General features: G+C 48.7%; 8 protein-coding genes across 8 annotated transcripts; 3 read left to right on the top strand and 5 right to left on the bottom strand.

Annotated features, from left to right (window-relative positions):
• Positions 1-11: 11 nt before the first annotated feature.
• N7510_000761 (ankyrin repeat domain-containing protein) lies at positions 12-2193 on the bottom strand (the record flags this gene model as incomplete). The annotated part of the gene is made up of 4 exons (XM_056972690.1): positions 12-316; positions 377-558; positions 692-927; positions 1810-2193. 4 exons carry the CDS (start codon positions 2191-2193, stop codon positions 12-14), a joined length of 1107 nt encoding a protein of 368 aa, XP_056837807.1.
• Positions 2194-2927: 734 nt separating this feature from the next.
• On the top strand, positions 2928-4694 carry N7510_000760 (uncharacterized protein; the record flags this gene model as incomplete). Its single annotated transcript, XM_056972689.1, has 1 exon — positions 2928-4694. One exon carries the CDS (start codon positions 2928-2930, stop codon positions 4692-4694), a length of 1767 nt encoding a protein of 588 aa, XP_056837806.1.
• Positions 4695-5440: 746 nt separating this feature from the next.
• N7510_000759 (zinc-binding alcohol dehydrogenase family protein) lies at positions 5441-6487 on the top strand (the record flags this gene model as incomplete). Its single annotated transcript, XM_056972688.1, has 1 exon — positions 5441-6487. One exon carries the CDS (start codon positions 5441-5443, stop codon positions 6485-6487), a length of 1047 nt encoding a protein of 348 aa, XP_056837805.1.
• A 738-nt stretch (positions 6488-7225) lies between these two features.
• On the bottom strand, positions 7226-8686 carry N7510_000758 (alkaline phosphatase family protein; the record flags this gene model as incomplete). The annotated part of the gene is made up of 1 exon (XM_056972687.1): positions 7226-8686. One exon carries the CDS (start codon positions 8684-8686, stop codon positions 7226-7228), a length of 1461 nt encoding a protein of 486 aa, XP_056837804.1.
• Positions 8687-9142: 456 nt separating this feature from the next.
• N7510_000757 (uncharacterized protein) lies at positions 9143-9766 on the bottom strand (the record flags this gene model as incomplete). Its single annotated transcript, XM_056972686.1, has 1 exon — positions 9143-9766. The coding sequence occupies one exon, from the start codon at positions 9764-9766 to the stop codon at positions 9143-9145; it is 624 nt and encodes a 207-aa protein (XP_056837803.1).
• Positions 9767-10928: 1162 nt separating this feature from the next.
• N7510_000756 (uncharacterized protein) lies at positions 10929-11366 on the bottom strand (the record flags this gene model as incomplete). Its single annotated transcript, XM_056972685.1, has 1 exon — positions 10929-11366. One exon carries the CDS (start codon positions 11364-11366, stop codon positions 10929-10931), a length of 438 nt encoding a protein of 145 aa, XP_056837802.1.
• Positions 11367-16049: 4683 nt separating this feature from the next.
• Positions 16050-17615, top strand: N7510_000755 (glycoside hydrolase family 27 protein; the record flags this gene model as incomplete). The annotated part of the gene is made up of 4 exons (XM_056972684.1): positions 16050-16160; positions 16220-16566; positions 16647-16975; positions 17026-17615. 4 exons carry the CDS (start codon positions 16050-16052, stop codon positions 17613-17615), a joined length of 1377 nt encoding a protein of 458 aa, XP_056837801.1.
• A 1404-nt stretch (positions 17616-19019) lies between these two features.
• N7510_000754 (putative potassium/sodium P-type ATPase) lies at positions 19020-22431 on the bottom strand (the record flags this gene model as incomplete). Its single annotated transcript, XM_056972683.1, has 5 exons — positions 19020-19850; positions 19889-21794; positions 21849-21943; positions 21993-22119; positions 22175-22431. 5 exons carry the CDS (start codon positions 22429-22431, stop codon positions 19020-19022), a joined length of 3216 nt encoding a protein of 1071 aa, XP_056837800.1.
• Between the last annotated feature and the right edge of the window lie 400 nt (positions 22432-22831).

The raw sequence follows: 22831 nt of genomic DNA, 5'->3' as shown, positions 1-22831 counted from the left end.
TTTAGATCGTTCTATCTTTCTAGCATTTCTCTTCTACTGGACATATTGCTCGATAGCTTATCTGCGGGGTGGGCGCAATCCTCAATAACTGCGCTGACCTCGCCAAATGGCTCTGCCTCTCTGAGAAGACTATCCAGTCCCTTTCGGTACGGATCCGCACCATGGCCAAGCAGGTATTGTACCCTCTTTGTATGACCAAATCTGGCAGCACAATGTAATGGTGTTCCGATCTTTAAAGGACCCCGAATATCATCTAGACCGTCGATATCAACACCTAATTCCAGCAGCCGGGCCATCATTGGAATACGGTCCTCATCTGGCCTTTTTGTAGAAGCAGCTGCAGAATGTAGGGGTGTACTGTATTCGAGACACGCACCTCTTTCCAAAAGGAGATCAACCACAGACACGTCAGATTGTGCGGCAGCGGCATTAAGAGCCTCCCCAGAATAGTGATCACTTTCGGCCTTTGCATCAGAGGCCAATAGATGTGCTCCTCTGTTCGGATCAGCCCCATGGTCGAGAAGCCACCGAACAAGCTCTTCATCCTCCACAACAAGACTAGTTATGTAACGTCAGAAAACCGCCGCAACCTCAGGAATAAGATCTCTGATCTCGGGCTAATTCCGAGACTGAAGATATGTGCGAGCGAGAAGAAAAGGAGGAAGAAAATTGCTCAGATGGGCTCACATACCACAGGATGCTCTGACCAAAGAGTGTTCCCTCGTTGACGTCCCATCCATAGTCTAGGTATGCCTGAAAAAGCCCTAGAGTTTGCTTATCGCATTTGGTGGCCGCAAGACTGGCCGCCCTGTCGACTTGCGCGCCTTTAGACAAAAGAAACTTAGCCACTTCTTGCTGACCTCCGCTAGCGGCACGTAGTAGGCCGAATCGAAGAAGCTCGGCCACATAGCCCTGACTCTCAACAGTCTGAACAACATTATTCATGTCACCGGTAGAACATGCTTCAAAAAAAGCAGCTCGCACATTCGCAGGAATTGAATCCAAGAGCGTCGCCATATTTCATCAAAGTAACGACTGGTTTTGCAGATATTAAATCTCAAGAATGAGAGGTTTGCGATTGCTCAAAGTTGAACTCCTTCAAGTGGAAAATTAGCAAGGCACACTTCTACGATCATGTATCAGGCCGATCTGTTCTAGGAAAATGTGGACGCCTTACATACAAAGGGGGGTTAGGATAATGCGCACATCCTGTGGGGGCCATCCTTATTCCAACTATGAAGGTTTACTTTATTGGTCGGTTTAAATTATCCCTCTGCTAGCCACTTAGCGTTCCTCCACTAATAGCCAGTTTCGTACATGATGATCCGAATTTTGAGTTTTTGGTTAGGAGTGGCTTTTATTGCCTCCTCGCCACTTTATTTTTAATCCGGCGGAAGTCGATCATGCACAATTCTGCATGAGGCAGATTAGCTCTTCCAAGGATTCTTCGCCTTGAGCATGCCTCATTCATACTAATTAGGCATTGCTACATTGCTACCCCACCATGCCCTACTTGGTCCTATCATTTCATATTGGCGAGATGATTTTCAGGGGATGTTCTGACTCAAACGGTGCCTTGAAACGCATCCTAATCCACTATAGCCTCGCCTCTCAGATTTAGTATCTTAAGGAATATCTTCTAGATAAAGAGAGAAGAATATTTAAAAGTCGAACGGAAACCCGAGTATTCAAGTTTTTAACCAGCTTAAACACATTCTCTTCTCCTGTTTCGTTCCATTCCTTGTTTTGTTCTGGATATCTAAAAGTATCATCCACCATGCGACAAATCCAGGTTAGGCACTGGCTTACTATTTTGGGGCTATTGGTGATCTTGGTATTTCCCGGAGCTGAGGGCGCTGTTGATCCACGGGAAAGAATTGAGCACTTGAAGCCCTTGTCCAGCAGCACCAATAACTCGTCCTCTACAAGTTTCACGCCGAGATCCACGCCATCGTCAAGGTCCCTATTTACCCCAACCCCCGGAAGGTCTACCTGGCCAAGTTCTGCTGCATCTACGCCAGGTACTGGAAGTTCCCTTACACCAGGGTCTTCAGGCTCTACCGGCGGTGGAGGTTCTGGGCCACCGTCAAGTTTCACGGTTGTTCCCGAAAGCTCAACTGAGGTTATTACGGAGCTAAGCACCACGCTGACGGCCGTGGTTGCTTCTTCGAAGACGAGTCCCTTATTCCCCATCACGCTGAACACGGACAGTCCTCAGGCAACCTCGAGTGTCAGTTCGCTTCAGAACGAGATCTATGTGACGCTTATCCCGCTTATCAAACTACTTACGGATGAGCCTGATGATGATAAAGCCGAAAAGGCAATTGACGAGATCAATAAAATCAAGCCAGATATTGAGGTAATAATTCCTGTTGATCGTCTGGATGATAGAGATTAAAACTAACCCAATATAGAATCTGGTGGGTGAGATAGATCCTCATTCTCAGGGCGGGTGCGGCAAAGTGAGCGTTAATCCGCTTGCGGACTTGGTGAACACTGTTTCTTGTATCAAAGACAACGTCGATCAAGTGAAGTCGGAGATCGAAGATGGTACCGACGACGACTTCAATAATCTAAAAGCTATCACCTCCACGCTTTCTGACATCACCGAGGACACAGACGACGACGATGAGCATTCTTCGTCTCAGTCAGGCTCGTCTGAAACATCGTCTACATCCTCCACTACATCCTCCACTACATCAACAACGTCGTCTACTTCAACACAATCCTCCACTTCAACGCCGTGCTCGGCCACAACAACTGATGATGTATATGTGAAATGCTATACCACATTAGCACCCGGACGCAAGAGGCAAGAAGCAGTATCGTGTTCGACGTCCACCCGAACAGTGACTGGATGCAGCGTCACAGCATTTACGTCGACTACAACTGTCGCGACATCAACTCCAAGCAGTAGCTCTGGCGGTATGAAGCAATGCGGTGCCGGCTGTGCTGCTTGCCTGTCAACAGCTCTCCCTACCTCACTGAGCAAGAGAGGAGAGAACAGTTTGGCCAAGCGCGTGCTAGTTTCACCAGATGATCCTAAATTCAACGGGAACACCGGGGAGTTCTTGGTGGATCAGTACCTATTTGCGAAATGGGTTCCACTTGGAGATCGGGATAATACGCAATTCTCCACTGGACTATTCGAGCCACTAGCGAAAACAGCCTTCAACATGGCCGTCAGGGGTCTGTGGGGATGTACTTCCGTGGTTGTGATGTCGCAGAAAGGCGTGTACATGACTCATCACTGGGAAGCACCTTCATTCAGTCCAGGAAACTGGCAAGTTGGGTCAGATGAAACGTTCAAGCGGGAAGTTCTCGACCAACTTGAAAACGGAACACCGGATATTCCCAGTTTGACCCAATATGCTGGAGCGGGCAAGCCATTTGACCCCAAGTTGTATCGAACGGCTGCCTTCGTCGTAAGGCCCGGCAGTTCAGGGAGAGATGATTATGACAAGGGATATAACGACAAGATTGACTTGCTTCTGGAAAAGGTACACAGCATTTTGGGTACAACACAGCCCCCAATTCAGATTGCCTATCATCGCAGCGGTGGTGACGATGTCTTGTCTCCTATCGGAAAGGGTCTTTTTCAATATGATCCTGTCCAAGCCCGGCCCGATGCCCCCGGTGGATGCCCGCAACAACAGGCTATAGAGAGATTTTGGCTTGAGATGAGGCCCATCTATGTGTACCAGAAATACTGGTATGCTTGGGACGATCAAAAGGTTCCTCTGGTCGGTGGGAGTAGCAACCAGAAACGGGACTGTCCTAAGGAGACTCCAGGTGCACCAGGGCCTCCTATTCCGACTGGTGGTGGCACAGGAAGTTCCGGTTCTAGCTCTTCTGCTCCTCATTCTTCAACTCCTATTATCCCGTCTGGAAGCACTTCTTCAAGCACCTCGTTAAGTCGCCCATCGACTGTTGTGCCTTCTCCTTCCACCCCTATTATTCCATCTGGAAGCCCTTCCTCAAGGACTTCGACAAGTACCTCGTCAATTCGTCCATCAAGTCGCCCATCAAGTGTTGTACCTCAATCTTCGACCTCTATTATTCCATCTGGAAGCACCATTCCAAGTCGTCCGTCAAGTCATCCATCAAGTCGTCCATCAAGTCGTCCATCAAGTCGTCCATCAAGTCGTCCATCAAGTCGCCCATCAATTGTTGTACCTCCATCTTCGACTCCTGTTATCCCACCTGGGCGCCCTTCTTCAAGCACTTCGACAACTACCTCATCAACTCGCCCATCAGTAGTGGTGCCTCCATCTTCGACTCCGTTGCTGCCAGTGTCCTCTTCTAGCACTGTGCCCGCCTCGTCTCCGTCACCAACTGCTCAGATAGTGATAGCCTACTTCACTCAAGAGTTTTCATCTGAGTGGATGGTATTCACGCCAGATATTGGGTCAAACACTGATCTGTGCGGCGATTCCCCTGGTGACTGGAGTGCCAGCGGGGATATCTCTCTGGACAATGTACCGTACCCCACCAGCGATGACTTTGACTTTGACATCAACGATATCAGTGGTTGTTCGTACAATAGCGCAAGTGATGGCCCCGGCACGCTGAGTTGCCCAGGCTGGTCTTCTGATGTGCAGTGCACCGATAATGTGGATACCAGCGAGGTTACGTGCTATGATGTGGACTCACCGGCCATGCTTTCACAAAAGGTACTTTGCCAGTGGGGTTAGAATTGGGAAGCATGTCTAGTTTGTTTTTGTACTTTGATTTGGTATAAGGACTGTATGTAAAATCATGATAGACCATGAGTGCTGAGCACTGCTGAGATTACATTATGCTTGTACTTTGAAGTAAACAACCCCCCAGGTGCAAGCATATTCCAATCAAACGGCGAATCCCAATGTTGCTTGCTCTCTCCTGTTCCGGAGGCCGTGGCCGTCATTGACTAACCAGGCAATGCTCCTCGGCTAAAAGCGATTGGCAATACTGGTATTCAAAACTCTAACTACAGACTATCGTCCAGGCAACGATTGCAGCAGCCCGACCAGTTTTGTCTAATTGCGAGCAAGGCGATAGACCATGAAGTTTGCTAAACTAAGCTGAACCTCTCCTCCACCCCACCATAGAGAGCTTCTTGCCGCATTCGGAAAACTATTAAGGCCACAGCACATGACCCCGGTCATATGCAAGCCCCGCATGTTGTGTGACAGCATTGGCAAGAGCCAACCGCCACGAGTGTAATCCCTGAGGGGTCTGCTTAGGAAAAGTTGGGTTAGTTTAGCAATGGGCCACATCTTGAATAGCCCATTAAACAATTACGAGCTCCGTAGCTAACGAAGGAATTGCGTGGAAGTTCGTCGTCATCGACTTGTAGATCGCATTTGTCATCGACAGGCACTGAGGGGCATTTAAGCTGTGCCCCATCCTCTGTCGAAAACACCAGTCACACTCACCAGTCCTGTCAAAATTACTCAAAATGCCTACCCAAAAAGCCGTTGTCGTTACTGAACCCAAGAAGGCAGATCTTGTCACTGACAGACCTATCCCTGCTCTCCGGGACGATTATCTCCTCGTCAAAAACGTGAGCGTGGGCTTGAACCCAACAGACTGGAAGCATGTTGCTTTCCTAGCTCCTCCTGGTGTCCTGGTCGGCTGTGACTATGCTGGTGTTGTGGAAGCCGTCGGAAAAGATGTCCGCAAGAAATTCAGCAAGGGCGACCGCGTGGCCGGATTCGCGCACGGCGGCAACGCGGTGCAGCCAGAAGACGGTGCTTTCGCCGAATACATCGTCGCCAAGGGTGATACTGCAATCAGAATCCCCGCCAACCTAAGCTTCCAGGAAGCCGCCACGCTCGGTGTCGGTATTAGCACTGTCGGCCAGGGCCTCTATCAAAGCCTGAAGCTAGCACTGCCTACGGATCCAATCAAGGATCAGACTCCTATTCTCATCTACGGTGGATCTACTGCTACTGGTACCCTCGCGATTCAGTTCGCCAAGTTGTCCGGTTACAAGGTCCTGACGACTTGCTCCAAGCACAACTTCGATCTAGTCCGCCGGCTCGGCGCGGATGCCGTCTTTGATTACAAAGACTCTAACTCCGCTGATGAAATCCGGAAGTACACCAACAACAACCTCAAGCTTGTCTTCGATTGCATCTCTCTCGAGGCTAGTGCCAAATTCTGCGACAATGCTCTATCCACTGAGGGCGGCGAGTACAGCGCGCTCTTGAACGTGAACATTGCCCGGCAAAATGTCAACGACCGTTTTACCCTGGCATACACTTCCGTCGGCGAGGCGTTCGAGTTTGGCAGTACGCCTATCCCGGCCAAACCAGAGGACAAGGCTTTCATGGAGAGCTTCTTGGCTGTTGTCGAGCCGTTGTTGGCCGATGGCAAGATCAAAGTTCACCCTCCCAAGGTTGGAAAGGATGGACTCAAGGGCGTCCTGGAGGGATTGGAATTGCTCAAGATGGACAAGGTTAGCGGAGAGAAGCTGGTCTACAATGTAGAGGAGACTCCTTGAGTGGTGATATATTCCGGTCGGATCTCAAAATGAGTATTCAAAAGCAATAGTACTCCGCGCAGGGGGCGGCAGTCTGAATTCAGCTATTTCATGTTTCTACATACTATCTTTCGTCTCCACTAGAAATCGGATAATATGCTGGTAGTACCTTTTCGCAATTTCCAATCTGAGGGGCGGATGGACCTGAAAGATAAATGTCCTTGTCGAACCATGTCTTTCGAACGCTGGTTATCGGGAGTAATCGACGGCTGTCTGGCGGATCGAAATACTGGCAGTCGATTCTTCTGGTCGCGCATCTGCCTCATAGAAGCCATCTTTGATGGCACCAACACTTGCCTCGAGGGTACTCTTGACGAGATCTATGCAGAGTGGGCTGCTGCACGCGTTGTGTGGCTTTTACGAAGCAAAAATTGGTCTTTGTTGGAGTGATGGCCGGCCATCCGATTTGTCACCAGTCCTCCGTGATCCCGTCATCGTAAGTTCAGTATATTTGGTTAGTTATTGTGACGCATTATTTAATAAATAAATAAACGCGATATGGAATTCAACTCTAATCAAACTTTTATTTCTTAATTGAGACAAAATATTATCGGAGGTTCCGGGCGCGTGGTCATATATATCCTGAAACAATCTGATGACCATGTCTAACCCACGCAAGAACTTAATGAGTGAACAAGTTTAATTTCCAAGAGTAGCAAAGATGCCCATGCCACATCGAAGTGACATTTTCTGGACATCTCAATGCGAGACCCGTAGGGATCGTTTGGGTTCTGAAACAGTACCAGGCGGGGGGATGACACCGGCTCCAGTAGTAGAACAGGCGAGCGCCTCGGTAGTGTTTCCAGGGGCAGCAAGAGCGGGCATCTTTGTGAAAGTTGGTTCCTTGCGCTTTAGGGCATCGAGGTCCAGGAAATCAAGCATATCATTGGCATTGGCATCCCGATAGGTGAAAGCCGGGAGGTTCCACTTCCTCTGGAGGGTGGCAAGCACAGATGTTTGATCGTAGACAACACTGCTCACATATTTACCAGCCTTTGCGTATGGCGAGACCACTATGGCGGGCACACGAAAGCCAAGACGGCCATAGCCTTCATATAGATACTCCCCAGGCTGGACATGCGGAGGAACTTCGTCGGGGAACAGGGCTGGTGGTGGAGGTACATGGTCATAATACCCACCATGCTCATCGTAGTTCAGGATGAACAAGGTCTTGGACCAAAGAGGGGACTGGCCGATAGAATTGACCACGTCAGCCAGGAGCGCCTCTCCGTTGACAACATTCTGAGGATTTTCTTGGGACTGGTTGGCATAGTTTGGATCGATGAAGCTGAAAGCGGGCAGGTTCCCTTCCAACGCATCAACCATAAACTGGGGCAGATCCTTGTGGTGCTTGGTTTCAGTGTCGTAGTTGTTTTTGCCAAAGAAGTCAGGTGTGTTGCCGCTGATATCTCTCCAGCAGCAGTCCGGAGCGTAGTTGTTCCATGAGATGCCGTACTTGTCCAACTCGTTGAAGATGGTACCAGCAGGAGCGTACCCTGCCGTCAAATTGACGTTGTCATCAACGATCCCGCGCGGGGTGCCAGCAATAAGGAACCGCCGATTTGGCCATGTCTGCGCTAAGAGGGAGCAAAAGAATCGATCTCCAATTGGGAAATGCTCTGCCAAACTGTATGTGAATGGCAGATGGTCCGAGGTATAGTAACCCATAGCAACACCGCCCACCATCTCATCGATGGTAGAGCTAATGCGTGTGCTCACGAATCCGGTGTTTGTTCCATTATCATAAGCATTGTGGCTTGCCAGCCACTCCTGGCTCGGTCGGCTCGACAGCTGGCAGGTGTTGGGCATGGGGAAAGCGTGCTGAAGGGATCCATTGGGATAAGGATTGGAGTTCAGCACTTCTCCGTTCGATCCCACACTGAGGCCATCACCGCGACCAAGCATACCCAGCATATTGTCAAAGGAATGATTTTCAAGCTGCAAGAAGACAATGTGCTCGATGTTTGGCATAGTATCGGTCCCAGGCTCCAGGTCTGGGAATGGCAGCGACCCAGGTTGCCGCAGATTTGAACGACCAAGAGCCCTGAGAGCTGCAGCAACATCTTCATCGGACTGACCAGTAGTTACATGGTACCGACGTCCTTGTGCGGTATAGGACAGAGCAAGAATTGCAGTTGCTGACCACGTCGGGAAGCGCATGGTGGGCAACCCCGTAAAATAGCAACCTAAAATGGAGATTAGATGAAAGGATAATCAAGAATGTAACCCGAATCAAATGTTTGAAGGGTCTTCTTATACAATACATCAAGCAGGGGTCTATAGATGCTCGGCCCCTCAGAGGCCGTGCACGTGGCTGCAAGATGCTTGTTTGGTGGAGTACGATGTATTGGCTTCGGTCGGGGAGTTGGCGGCTTGCCAAAAGTAGATTAATAGCGGGCACTTCCCGACAATTAAGTGCCTATTCTGGATGGATAAAGCAGATCGCTGAGTCAAATTAATAAAGCCGGCGATTTGTTCGGCTTTTGGCGAGGGATAGCCTAGCACGGGGCCTCGTCGTTGGTTGAGGTGAGAAGATGGACAGGACTAATTATAAGCGTCGGAGAATTCGTATCAGTGTCGGAGAGATTTTGGGACCAGATGATTCCTATTCTAGTATCACTCTATTACTACCTCGATATTATTATTCTCCGTCCAGGATCTTCGGTTCCTCCCGATCCACTGACTGCCACGAACATCCCCCCAGGCGGTCTCATCAAGGGTAAACGCCGGAGGAATACTGAGAATTTCCGTGCATCCAGCCTGCTCTGCAGCAGACATCACTAAATTCTTGTAGTTTTTTTCGTAGTCTTCTTTAGTAAGCAGCAGTTCCATTACACCGTGCCAGGAAGCCCAAACCTCCTCCAACGTGGTGGGCCCACATCGCAAGTTCAGTAAACCGAGGACAATTGCGAGATCTTGCAGATGCAAATGCTCCAGATATACAATAATCTTCATATGTGTGCCGTTCCTGGGCACCTGCACGAGAAGATCAACAAGAGCTTGAAGATCAGTGTGTCGTTTCCCTTGAAAAGGCACAATACCAGAAATCCATGCAGCGAGTTGAGCGACACCGGCAAGTGGAACTTCGATGCATAGGATCAACAAAAGAGCCCAAAGAACACTTCTATTGTACCCAAGTATTGCATTCAAGGCAGAGCCCAGTTTACGGTCGAGCGTCCGGCTGTATACAGGCTGTGGATCAACGATGAAGGTGATATCGCGTGCTAGTTCCAGTAGCATTGAATACTCTCGAAGAATGCGATAAGTTTTGGATATGTCTTTCGGGATTGTACTGAATGGTCCATATCTGGGTATATGGACATGAATGCAAACAGTCGCATTCCGAAAGATGATGCTGAGAGCCTCATGGCGAAGTTGCTTATTCACAAGAGTAAAATTGAACGACGTCAGAGAATGGCATTTGAGACCAGTCGAACTGATGGTGAAGTCCTCCGGCTTTATCTCCCATCCTGTGCGATTTGCAGTGCGTTGAAGCTGTTGCCATTCCTCGAGCTCGTGTGTAGAGTATGTAGAGCTGATGGTATATTTGATTATCTTGCTTCGAAGCTCAAAAGGTAAAGCGAGGAAACGAAAGTGGGAGTCTCTCCTTGGCTTTGAATCTTTTACAAGCTTGTCAGCTGCTATCTGTAGCACAAATCTGCAAACAACCAACCTGAAAGAGAGGCCATAGGACTAGGTATGCCTTGATGTCACGAGATATTCCAAGTCAGTATCTCAGACATATTCCTCGAGTAATTTATCTGCCATGCCACCGGTGTCGTGTGGCTGTGTATGTTTGTTGAGAAGGCAACCTGGCGGCGATAGAAGCTCCTGTGCAATAATACGAGAATCTGGACCCGACGTGGCGCAGCCGGGTAGTCGGAAACCAATCGCTTGAATAGTCCCTCCCCTTTTTTTACCCGTCGCTATTTATACATTTAATACCCCACAAGTAAAACATTCAAGTAGCTAGTCATTGTGTTGCCTACCATGGACAGAAATAACCATATTTGGACCTGCAAACGGACTTCTCATCTCAATTAAACTCAGCTTGATTTCTCTATTCCCCTTTCCTAGGAATCGTCCGACAACTGACTTAAGGTCCAAATGGAGAGAACTTGCTGCCAGTGAGAACAGGTGATACCAGTTACTCACCAGGATGCGGGCTACGAAGATTTCACGTACTATTAAAAACAGACAGCTACCAGGGGTGTCAGAACTACTTCCGCTCTATTACTAGCAAATTGCTCGATTAGGAAGAACATGATATTCCCGTATATTATTATGTCCACCATTCCCTTCCCTCACAGCAGAACTTAGGTACAAAAAGGATATTATTGTTATCATCAGATCAGTCTGTATCTCAGCCTTCCTCCCCGTCCTTCTCATGTTGTTCTCGCAATCAAGGGAGAGCAGCGGGAGCGTAGCTCTGGTTAGGCTTGACGACCTTGCCACCCTGGACCTGCACGTCGGTGTAAGCGGGCCAGATAATTTGGCGTTTAACGTTGTCGACAACGGAAAAGGTAGTGAAGCCATTGCCCGGACCAAACTGGCCGCTCCAGCCCGAAGTGATAGTATAGTCGCCGCAATTAACAGGCCCTCCGTTAGCGTCGGAGGCGTCGGTGCCCTTCACAACATAGGTGCAAGCGGTAGCAGCAGCGGCGGCCGAACCGACTTCGATGCTAAAGGTCCAGGTGCACGAAGTGTCCTTGGCGTTGCAGACACGCTTCAGGTTCTCGATAGTCCATTCAGGGCCGGCGGCCATCATTGACACGCTGGTAGCAGGGGCGGCCATGGCCGCCGAGACGAGGGTGGTCAGAAGAAGCGAAGAGATATGCATGTTTGCGATTTGTGGATTATTGGAGGTAGAGAAGAGAAGCTTGGAATAGGGATTTTTGTAGTCTGGAGGGCGATGGGCTGCGAATGAGAGAGGAATAAGAGCATCAATGCAAGGTGCGAACGAAGGTATTTAAAGCTTTTTCAACACCATTCAGTCTTCAGCTTCGTATTCTCGTAGCTACATACTCTGTTATGTTTCCTTAAAATAGGCTAGTGCATGTAACAGTCCAAGAGGAACACATAGGAAATACTCCGCCGAACACTTGCTAGTCATGTCTTACTCAGGTATAAGTGAGACATTTAGCTAAAGTAGTCTTCGTTTACATCATAACAACATAATATCACTACTAAAGACTCTGCAGAGTGTAAGACAGACTCGAGACCTAGCCAATCAGATCTTGGCTGCTGCAGCTTCCCCGCTTATGTGCTCACCAAGAACCTGTTGCCGAGCCTTCAGCAGTCTGAAATGGTCACCAGCGTCAACAACCTCGAACACCTTTCTTTCAGGGTCTCTGGGCCGAGAAGCCGAGAGTACGTGAAGGAATAAGCGGGCGGCAAACTAAATGAAGCAAAATTAGCCCTAAAATGTCACAGGTCTTCGCTTTACGCATACAATAAGAGGACCTGTGAATTGACGCTGAAGATGACAGCTTTGGAGACCAGAAAGGGCGCCTTTTAACTTGTAAATTCTAGCGGTGAGCGGTCGCCTGACCACCAAACACATATAGACCGGATAATGCCTGGCAAGTCTTGGCTTGCTCTTTCCGTTTTAGTGCTCACTGCTTGCTCCCTGAGTAGAACTGAGCACGGCGCTGAGCGGCCGGATCTGCTCACGGAGCATGACATGATCACAACGGTCCGCTCACTGAGCGCTCACTGACTGCTCACCTGAGCGGCCTGATCCACTCACTGATTGCCCTGATTCGGACACTGAGCCCACCCTGAGCATGGGGAAGAGCGCCCTGAGTAAGCATACCCCCAATAAAGTGCACCCGGCTAGTTTCGTCCCTGTGCAATATTTTCCCTTTTGCATCGCTCGTATTTCTCCCATGAACAAAAAACTAGCATGAACGATGTGACTCTTATTAGACCTATGGCCCACCTCTTACCTCAGTGGCGAAATGCGCGGTGGGTCCTGTTCAACAGACATATTAATCCCTCAACATCTTGCGGTACTACAGCTGTTTACACTGGTTTTTCGAATCTATGATCATTGTCCGTCCGCTAAAAATGTGAATAAACGATCTTAGGCTTTTTATACACCTACCTGCAATTGTCGAATATCGATTCTCTTTAATGTTGAAACTTTCCGGTTCAATTCATCGTGTACATTCTGGTCTAGCAACGACCAAATTCTCCTTCCACTAATTTGCGATGACCGATCAATCTTCTAGGGCCATGTTATGCTCATAGGAATATAGTATCATCTACTAACACCTTAATCTGCTGAAAACTGGAGCAATTGGTGAAGCGGTTTGAAGATCCATAGTTTTGCGCTGTGACCTTTCCCTGCTAGTCTCATTCTCTCTGCAACAACAGGCCTAGCGTCATCCATGTGACCGACGTTGGACCCTGGGGAGTTTGCTCCTAGGAACCGTCGTGGTAAATGTGGAGTGAGGTCTGTTCAATTGGCTGATCAACCTTTCAACATCCTACGATTATTCCTCTTTGTGTGACCAGATGTCAGATCAAGAAAGAAAATCAATAAAGAATTCAATTTGAGTATGTAGTCGACGGGAGATCCAAGTTGAGAAAGGGAAGAAGAGACCGAAGAAGAGTCTCTACTTATCTACAACAGTCTATGTCCTGTGTCACCTGTCAAACGCAGTCTTCAAACGCAGTCCTCAACCTTGCATCATGTCGGAGTTACCAGGGTCATGGAAGTCTGCATTGTGGATGCCAGCATGACGGGTTCCCGAGAGAGCGGTCCCGTCATACGTGGTTCTGTATGCGTAGTTCCGTTACGACTGGTCACACTTTGCACCTTTTTTTTTCTGCTTATTTATTTTTGGAATATATGTTCATTGTTTGTCTGATAACAAAGTGGTAACAAACATCAGGGTTTAAACACACTCTATAATTATTGATCATCGATTTATTTCCGAATTATAGCATTCTAGCTCAATTCGTTGTATCCATTCTGGTCTAACAATAACAAATCTCCGTTCCAATTAAACGATGACAATCTTCTAGGCCATATTATACTCCTAAGAATATAGTCATGCTTACTAACCCTCTAACCTGCTCATGTGTCTTCAGAGGGATACGAGGGCGAGGGAAATTAGATGAAATTGCCTGGAGATCTATTGCTGTACCCTGTTATGGAGCAGCTGGAGCCATCGGTGCTCAGATATAACCACTAAGGATTTCTTTTGTTGCCACTAGGCGCATCTATCAGAAGCCTCCTAAGAGTGTACAAACGGGTTTTCCGCAAGTACTAGCGCATGTTGTGAACTTGTGACCGAAGCCAACCGCTCCACATCTTAGGGACACTAAGGTTACAGGTGTTGTGAAATGAAAGCGTTTAAGGGTCTTGTGACCACTCCGGTCAACCATTCACAATGAGTGAAGAAACAGGAAGTTAAACAGGTTGTTTAAGGGTTGTCTACAATGGTGTTTAATCTTGAAGGTTGGTGTTGAACTGCGACAAAAGTGAGTCTTCAACATCGTCTTTAACACCGTCCGCCATAGGAGGCAAAAGCAATAACGAATGTCGCAGTGATACTTGACTGCGTTGTGGAGAAACTGTCAGGGCTTTGTCCGGCTATAGGGTGGAAGCCTGAAATAGTAAGCCCTCAAGCCTGGCTTTTTCTTTATTTAACTTTTCCCACATTTCCATCCCTTCTGCTTTTCAACCGGTTCCCCCTACCTGCCAGACTTTTGTACATAAGATATTTATTGTGAATTTCTTATAGATCTTGCATTCGCCTCGCTTAGCTTCCCAATCATGAAGACTAATGTTACGGAATTCTCTGGGAGCCGGGAGAGCAGTCTTGACATTGGATAGGTTACGCCTTACTGCCGTGGCTTCTACACATTCGAGAAGCCTAACACAGCCACGAGCAATAATGAGGCGGCCCATGGACAGCTCGGACAAAAGGAGGGCTTTTCAACTTACCATCGGCTCTTTATGCTCATAGGGAGCAGGCTGATGTCAAGTGTATCCCGAAGTCTCTCTCTGGGCTGAAAGCTCTTCGACGTTAAGAATGATCATCTTCTGCGGGCAGTGAGGAAAGTCTGGTGTACTGGGTGCGTGAAACTCGGGCCCGTTCCATTGGTATGCTTTTCTTTGTACCGTCTTTTGAAAACTCCGTAACTCATACAGACATCTCTAATCCTGAATCCATTTCTCGATGGGAAGATAAACTCTCAGGAACTGCCCACTCGACCTAACCACCGTGCTGGCCAAAATTTTGGAAAAGCCAGTCCCTATGGCCAAGAGTGTCAGCACTGCCGCGATCCGAGCTGTGAAAGGAGTCATTCATTCTTTCCGTACGAAGTTTTCGTTACAGGTCTTCGCTCCTGCCCGACCGCCTGTTGCAACGTCGATGACCCCTGTTACCGGGAAGAGGCGGCGTGCCTTATTAGACATTGTTCAACAGCATTACTCTTCTCTCATCTCCATGGGGTCGGCTAGCCTTGAATAACCACCCTTATTTTGATTCAATCGTCTTTACAGAGCAATATTGACGGACCTTTCATGGTTCACGATCATAAATGGTGAGTCATTTCTCAACACATTGTTGTTGCAGGTATGATTATCGCTAAATTCGTGAGGTGGCTTGCTCCTGCAGGCGTGATAAATCGACGATTAGATGTACTGTAATTATTTGGCATCTAAATTTGCTTTCCAAGCAGGCCCTCTTCGATTCAGGATAAAACACTATATTATAAGACAGTTATCTATCTGAGTGCGTCAACGAAGAACTCGGGCTATAATCATTATCATCAATGCGGCCCCACTTGCTGTCTCTCTCCACCGCTTCATATTTCGACTCATCTTCCGAACTGGTGTTGCCTGGGGGAGTCTCGGTTCTTCGACGCTTCGAAGCACCAGGCCGAACATTGTTGATAGAACCAAAGGAGGAAACTGGTTGCATTGTACGCGAAGGAATCTGCCAGAGCTGACCTTGCATGGGCGAAAAGCTGCCAGGCCAAGAGAGAGCGTGGTAAAAACCCGCATCGCTAGTGTATTTTCTTAAGAGAATCGAGAAGAAGCATGTGTCGGTTTTTCTCGCATTGTCTTCAAAGGGGATGGATGGCATGCACTTATATTTCCTGTCCTAGTTTGGGATCCATAGGAGGTTTCGATTGCAAACGAAAGCCCCTTCCCCGCTTTAATCCTAAAGGCGCTCAAATTAAATTGAGATCGACGCCCCTCAAGAGAATGACACGCCAGGTGCGGAGTAATAATGGGCACACTCCGGACCGAATTCGAAATATCCGATGGTAGCTTCTGATCGACAGAATTCTCTCTGGCCTCCTGACTAGGCATAAATACAGACCAAAATCCTTTGCAAAATAGATATGAATCACAGCAATCAGTTCAATTGACCTTGTCGTCGCTTCAACCTCGCTCTGGCCTCACTTTTCTTTCATCTGATCTTGCTTGACTTGGGCAACCTGGTTGATCTCAATTGCACAATTGCGTCTATGTCCTTCGCGCTCATTGCGATCACTTGACATGGGTCCATTAAGCGCGCTCGCTCTCGCTCTGTCAGCCATCCCGGCCGTACTAGGCCTTGCTCACAATGACGGCACAGGTCGACTCCCGGCTATGGGATGGAACAGCTGGGTGTGTTGCCTCTCTGTCACATCCCTAGCTATCAGATCCGCAAAGCTTACAGACCATAGAATGCGTATCATTGCGATGTGAATGAAACCAAGATGTTGCAGGCAGCCAACGACATCGCCAACAAAGGCTTTCAGAACGCCGGTTACAATTACGTTGTGCTTGATGACTGTTGGTCAATGAAGAATGGCCGAGACAATGTCACCAACCGAATTCGACCAGATCTGTCAAAGTTCCCGGATGGTATCAACGGGCTTGTAGACAAGATTCACGCGTTGGGTTTGAAGGCTGGAATCTACTCTAGCGCAGGCTATACTACCTGTGGTGGGTATCCGGCAAGTCTTGATTATGAAATGATCGATGCGACTACGTTTGCCGAATGGGGCATCGACTACCTCAAATATGACAAGTACGTACGCGTAGTGTAATGGCACAATTTGAGGAGCCAATAAATGCGAGCTTGAGACATTGGCTAACCGAGTTGTCCAGCTGCGGGGTTCCCGAGTTTTATGACGATACGTGCTATTCTTGCAACGCTGATCCCACTTTCGCCACGAACTTGGTGAATGGGACTTGCACCAACGACACCGAACAGAATGGTGCTGCCACAATGATGCCGATCTGCGACTCTGCGTGGCCCACAGACGGGCGAAATTACAGCCAGTCCTACACTGCACTACGTTATCGTGTCATGGGCAACGCGCTTTTGAGCCAGAATCGGTCGATACTATTCAGCTTGTGCGACTGGGGTACTGATGAGCCTTGGACATGGGCAAATGAGACCGGCAACTCATGGAGAATGTCCAACGATATCCAGCGTATGCGCCTGTTTATATCTAATTGTTCGCACATAGCTAAGTGTCAGCAGCAACCTGGGGAGATGTTACTCGCATCCTCAACATGAATTCTTTCCTTGGCGATTACACCGATTTCACGGGGCATAACGACCCGGACATGCTCGAGGTCGGCAACGGCGATCTGACAGTCGAGGAAACTCGAACTCACTTTGCCCTATGGGCACTGATGAAAGCACCGCTCTTGATAGGAACTGATATCACCCAACTCAGCCAGGCCAACATCGATATCCTGCAGAATAAGCATTTGATCGCGTTCAATCAAGATCCGATTTACGGGAAGCCAGCGACTCCGTATAAATGGGGCGTCAACCCCAACTGGACCTATAATTCCACCAATCCGGCTGAATTCTGGTCCGGGCAATCGTCTAAAGGTATTATGGTGGCCATGTTCAACTCACTCAATACGACGCGAACTATGACGGCCGACTTTTCCGAGATTCCAGGTTTGACGGAGAACTCATACCGCGTCATCGACGCGTGGACAGGGAGGAACATGGGCTGCAAAAAGGGCAGTATTAAGACTACGCTGAACGCCCACGATACCGCGGTTCTGCTCTTGAAGAACACGTGCGCTGGTGTGTCGGATGTGGCTGAAGAATAATGGAACTGTGTAGCGGGCTCGAGCGTCCTCGTGCAAAAAAAAAGCAGCGAGGCGCCGCGCTAGCTCTCAGCGCTTAAGTATAGGTGCATATGTAAGATTTTCGCCTGCTTGCATAGACCGGTCTTCGCTCAACTGTTGTGGCGAAGCCGAGTCCCCGGGAACAACGCCAGAGTCCAGAAGTCTTCTCAATTGCTGGTAGTAACTTAGCCTTCCTTTCTCTATTTATTGTACTCTTTTTGTCTTTGTCTTTGCGAAGTAGAAAATGCCACGGTCGAATAAATCCCCAAAATCCTTCTAGTGCAGCGCTTACCTACGGTGTGACCACCACGCGCCCATTATCTCATCCTTACAATCTGATAGCTTAGACCGCAGCGTCGATAAGGAACATGTTAATAGTCCTGTAATGGCGGTATGACAAGTATTGATGTATTGCAACACCTGTCTGTGAATTGCTTAGCAGATCATGCCTAGGAGGGACATAGAGAATCCAATAGGTATGGGTATCAATGATATAGGAAGGTTGAAGAGGTTATAGTATAAGATTAGTACGAATGAGGTAAGTATTAGAGCATAGATTAGGATAGTAAAGAGATTGTACTAAGAACAATCAGGGGACAAAAGGGCATCGAATTGTGAAGGCAAAAGATAGGCATAGAGCTATCGGTAGGCGAAGAAGGTAGTTTAATAGTTGAGGGTAATAGATTCGGATTGAGATATTGGGAGGGTTATAGGAGAGAATATAGAGGGGATTTATGGCGAACACCGTGGTTAGGGTTATATACGAATGGGGAGGGGATTTATAGAGGCAGATGTTTTGATGAGGTGCAGCTGGCGGGTAGCACGACGCTTCACAGACTAGGGGGCTTAGTTCATCTGGGTGTTGGTATTACGGATTGCAGATCGTTGTAAGACTGCACTAGATAGATCATGTATAAGTCCAAGATTGATTTTCCGTTACTTAGATGTGGCCTCATTGTGCAACCCCGATTGCAGATGATACAAACAATGGCGCTCAGTTCGGCGCGCCGATCTAGCAATCCCAGTTAGGAACTTCATGCCTCTAGACAATCAGGGTAATTACGGCATGTATAGTCTGCAGGAAGGTCTTATCTCTGTAAGGACAGAAACGGTATATGCTCCTGTCTTCGCCTGTGCTCGAATTGAATCCATGAAACTCTGGCGTTGTAGGTTTTCTAGCATCCTCAACTTTTCCATCGATTACTCATGCTCTTCTTGAGAACTTGACGGCACATATTATCGGTTTCAATCACACTGACATTCTGGAGTAGAACAAACATAGGAAATAAGAAAAAATATCAGCGTGTTGGACACTGATACCAGCTATGCAGGCACAATCTACCCCGACGTTGAACCGCGGTGACCCAATAAAAAAGAACAATAGAATCATTTCATCTCGACACTGGCATTAGCGCTCATCGACGAAGGTGTCGACATAGCCAACCCGGCCCGGAACTCCGCATCCTCCAGGGTCAAAGTACCATGCTTCCCACTCCCGATCCGAAGCGCCCGCTTAACGGCCTTCCAGCTCTCAACACCAAGCAGATACACAGCTGTGCAGCCGACGACAATACCCCATTCCCACGTTATAGCATGATGCTTGAACACAAGCTCATTTATCACAGGGAGATAGATAACCGGGAATACAATGACGAATCCAGCCATGACGGCGCAGAAGAGGAAGCGGTTGCGCCAGACTGTTGGGAATACGGACAGGGCCTGCGGAGACCGGATGGGATCCATATTGAAAAGGGATCGGGAGAAGTGTTTGACTTCCCAGGCCGTGACGAGTAGCAGAAATGTCAATGTTGCGAACGTCGTAGCTCGGGCACGGAAGACTGCGTGGCAGGTTGGGTTGTATGCCTGGTTGCATCCCTCACCTAAATCGGAGGATCCGACACCGGCGGCGTAGATGACGCAGATGAATGAGATGAGGCAGAGCGAGCCCATGAATGTGCCGTAGATCATCTTGTCTACTATCAACTCGCGGGTAAAGACGCCTACGCGGAGGTTGTGTGGTGGTCTGTACATGATGTCTGGTTGGGCTTCTTCTAGGCCGAGGCCGACGGCCAGGAAGGACGATGTGACCAGGTTGGCCCATAGGATTTCGAGCGGCGAAAGTGGAAAGACGGAGCTGCCGCTTGTGTCTTTGAATGCTAGGGCAATCAGAAGGAGGATGACCTGGGCAATGTTTGAAATGAGAAGGTGCATGAGGAACTGCGTTGCTAGTTAGTTGGGGTTTATTCATCTACAACAAAAATATGGCTTGCCTTTTGAATGTTATCAAACAACCGTCTTCCTTCCTCGACAGCTTTGACAATCGAGGCAAAATTATCATCGGTCAGAACCATATCTGCCGCTTCCTTCGCGACATCGCTGCCATTCTTGCCCATTGCGATACCAACATCTGCCCTTTTCAAAGCAGGAGAATCATTGACACCGTCTCCAGTCATAACACAAAAGGCCCGCCGCCGATGCATTGCCTCGACCATGCGGACCTTTGTTGCGGGACTGCATCGTGCGACTACCAGAGGTAGCTCCTCCATACTGTCGATGTCAGGATCGGAAAGTTTATCAAACTCATCGGCCGACATGACCAATTTTCTGCATTTCACAGAAGTATCCAGACGATCGAGGATTCCTACTTCCGATGCGATAGCGGTGGCGGTTTTGATATGGTCGCCTGTCAGCATGTGCACTGCAATGCCTGCCATTTGACATTTGCGAACTGCTGCTGCTGTTTCAATTCGCGGTGGATCATAAAGTCCAACAAAGCCCGCAAACTGCAAGTTTGACTCGCCTGAGCCTCGGGGTGAGATTTCAGAGGTGTCACCCATGGGAACTGTTTTGTGGGCAACGCATAAAACTCGCAGGCCTTCGCCTGCCATTCGATCGGCAGCTTCTTTCATGATGCTCATCTCCTCCTCGCTGGCTGAGACATGGGGAAGAACTGCTTCTGGTGCACCCTTGGTGTAGATTTCATTGACCTTATCAGTGGAATTAGTGTAAATGACCGTCATTTTCTTAATGGCGGAGTCAAATGGGTATTCTGTATGAAGGTCCAGTTTGCGCTTTGCAAGGATCACATTCTTTCCGAAGTCAAAGCGCATGGCCAAAATGTGAAGGGCAATTTCTGTAGGCTCGCCGACAGCAGTCCATGTTTTATTGGCTTGATGCACGGTTGATAGGTTGCAGAGAGCTATTGCAGAGAAGAAGACATGTAGCGCAGGGTGCTGCTCGATTGGCTGACTCGAGTCCCACTCAATTCCATCGAGTTGTACCAGGCCGTTTGTTGGGTCAAATGGATTAGTTGTTTCCCGCACTGTCATAGTACCCACATTTGGAATCCAAGCACATCGAGCGATCATCTTTCCCTGAGTGAGAGTGCCAGTTTTGTCGGAACAGATATTGGTGACACCTCCGACGGCCTCGAGGCACTGCAACTTGCGGACGATGACATTGCCCTTGGCCATTGCCTTGGTGCCCACAGCCATGGTGATGGTGAGAACCGCGATCAAGGACTCCGGGATGACAGCAACAGCAACACAGATGCCGTATATAAGTACCTCTCCTTGAACATTCCATTTATTGACAGAAAAGACAATAATGGCCAGAAGAATGGCAAGACCAAAAAGCAGCAAGGCAAACTTGCTCAGTTTCACTTGCAAGGGAGTACCCACCAGACCTAAAATGTTCATAGCAGAAGATTTCATCCGTAGAGCTAGACGAGCGAATGAATTTGCGCTGTCGTCACTTCCCTTATCCTGAAGTAATTGAGCAATCTTCCCAACTTCAGTTTGCATCCCAGTTGCAGTGACAATTCCCATTGCTCGACCTTGGGTCGTGCTGCAGCCTGAGTATGCCATGTTTGTTCTATCGCCAATTGGTATGTCCGGGGCAACCAAAGTTATATGTGGGGTTTTCAAGACGGGAAGAGATTCACCAGTGAGAAGAGCTTCGTCCATTGATGCATTCATGCCATCGAATAGACGTAGGTCAGCCGGTACAATATCCCCAACTGCTAGTTGAACGATGTCGCCGACGACTAGTGACTCTGCTTTCACAGAGATTACACGGTTGTCGCGGATGGCCTTGCATATCGGTGCCGACAGACAGTGGAGGGAGAGGATGTCTTTCTCTGCTCGGTAATCTTGTACGAACCTGACCCGGTATTAGTTATACATGATCCAGGGAAGAATCATTGAAGCTATTTACCCCACGACTATATTGAGAACAATGACGGCGGTGATAACTCCGCCTTCGATATAATCGTGTATGCCATAAGACAAACCCATTGTAAGAAGTAAGACCTGCCTTGATTAGTCCAGGTTATGAAGGACCTCCGCAACCAGTCCTTACCAAAGTCAAGCTATTGGATACCTGTCTCAGCAGTATCCCCCAGACGGAGACACTCTCCATCTCCCCCATCGTATTTGGGCCATCCCGCTCGAGGCGCGCGGCCGCTTCGGCGCTGGAAAGTCCATAACTAAATCGGATCTGGTGAGAAGTAAATTGCGATGGCCGTCACGCCCTGGACATACCGCACGTCTGTCTGAAGAAGAACAGATAGGTGGGAGGGGCTGATGAAATGGGCATTTTCTTCGAGATTCTCCTTCGCCGGTTGGATGGACGTGGGTTTCTCATTCGTGGGTTTATTGGATTTCTCGTTCACAACGGAAGATTGGGCTTCTACGCTGTTGGAAGCTACATTTGTATGTTGATATTGAAGATGTCCCGTACAAGGACATATAGGAGGTTCTGTCGATTCCTCGACATCGGGGGAGGTCTCTATGCCCATTCAATGAGGAAGTGAGGATGTCGATAAGTTGGCCGGATCGAGATTGCGTCAGTCGGGGAGATGAGCTGTGATGGAACCGGGGGGATGTATCATGGGGAGACAATCAAGAGAACAAGAGATAACAGAGGGACATTCGCACTGATATAATGATGTGCTAACGTGAGGGGGATGGCGCCGAGCCAGCAAAAGTGGAGGGGCTGTTTGATGAAGCTCCACGGTCATTGGAGAGCACTCCTTGGCTGCCATAATCCGGCTGGATAGCTTGCGGCTATGCTGGATCGATCCAGCCACTAGAGTCTTGGAAGGTTGACCAAAGGATGGGATTGGATGCCGACGGCCAGCCACCACTGGGGTCTCCAAACAGGATCGCTGCTACCTTCGCCTCCGTGCTTCCGGCGAG

Source organism: Penicillium lagena, assembly GCF_028827675.1.
Source record: "Penicillium lagena strain IBT 129212 chromosome Unknown utg000001l_segment0_segment0, whole genome shotgun sequence".
NCBI lineage: Eukaryota > Fungi > Ascomycota > Eurotiomycetes > Eurotiales > Aspergillaceae > Penicillium > Penicillium lagena.
The sequence above is the reverse complement of the archived record's forward strand: the minus strand, read 5'-3'. Positions and strand labels throughout refer to the sequence as shown.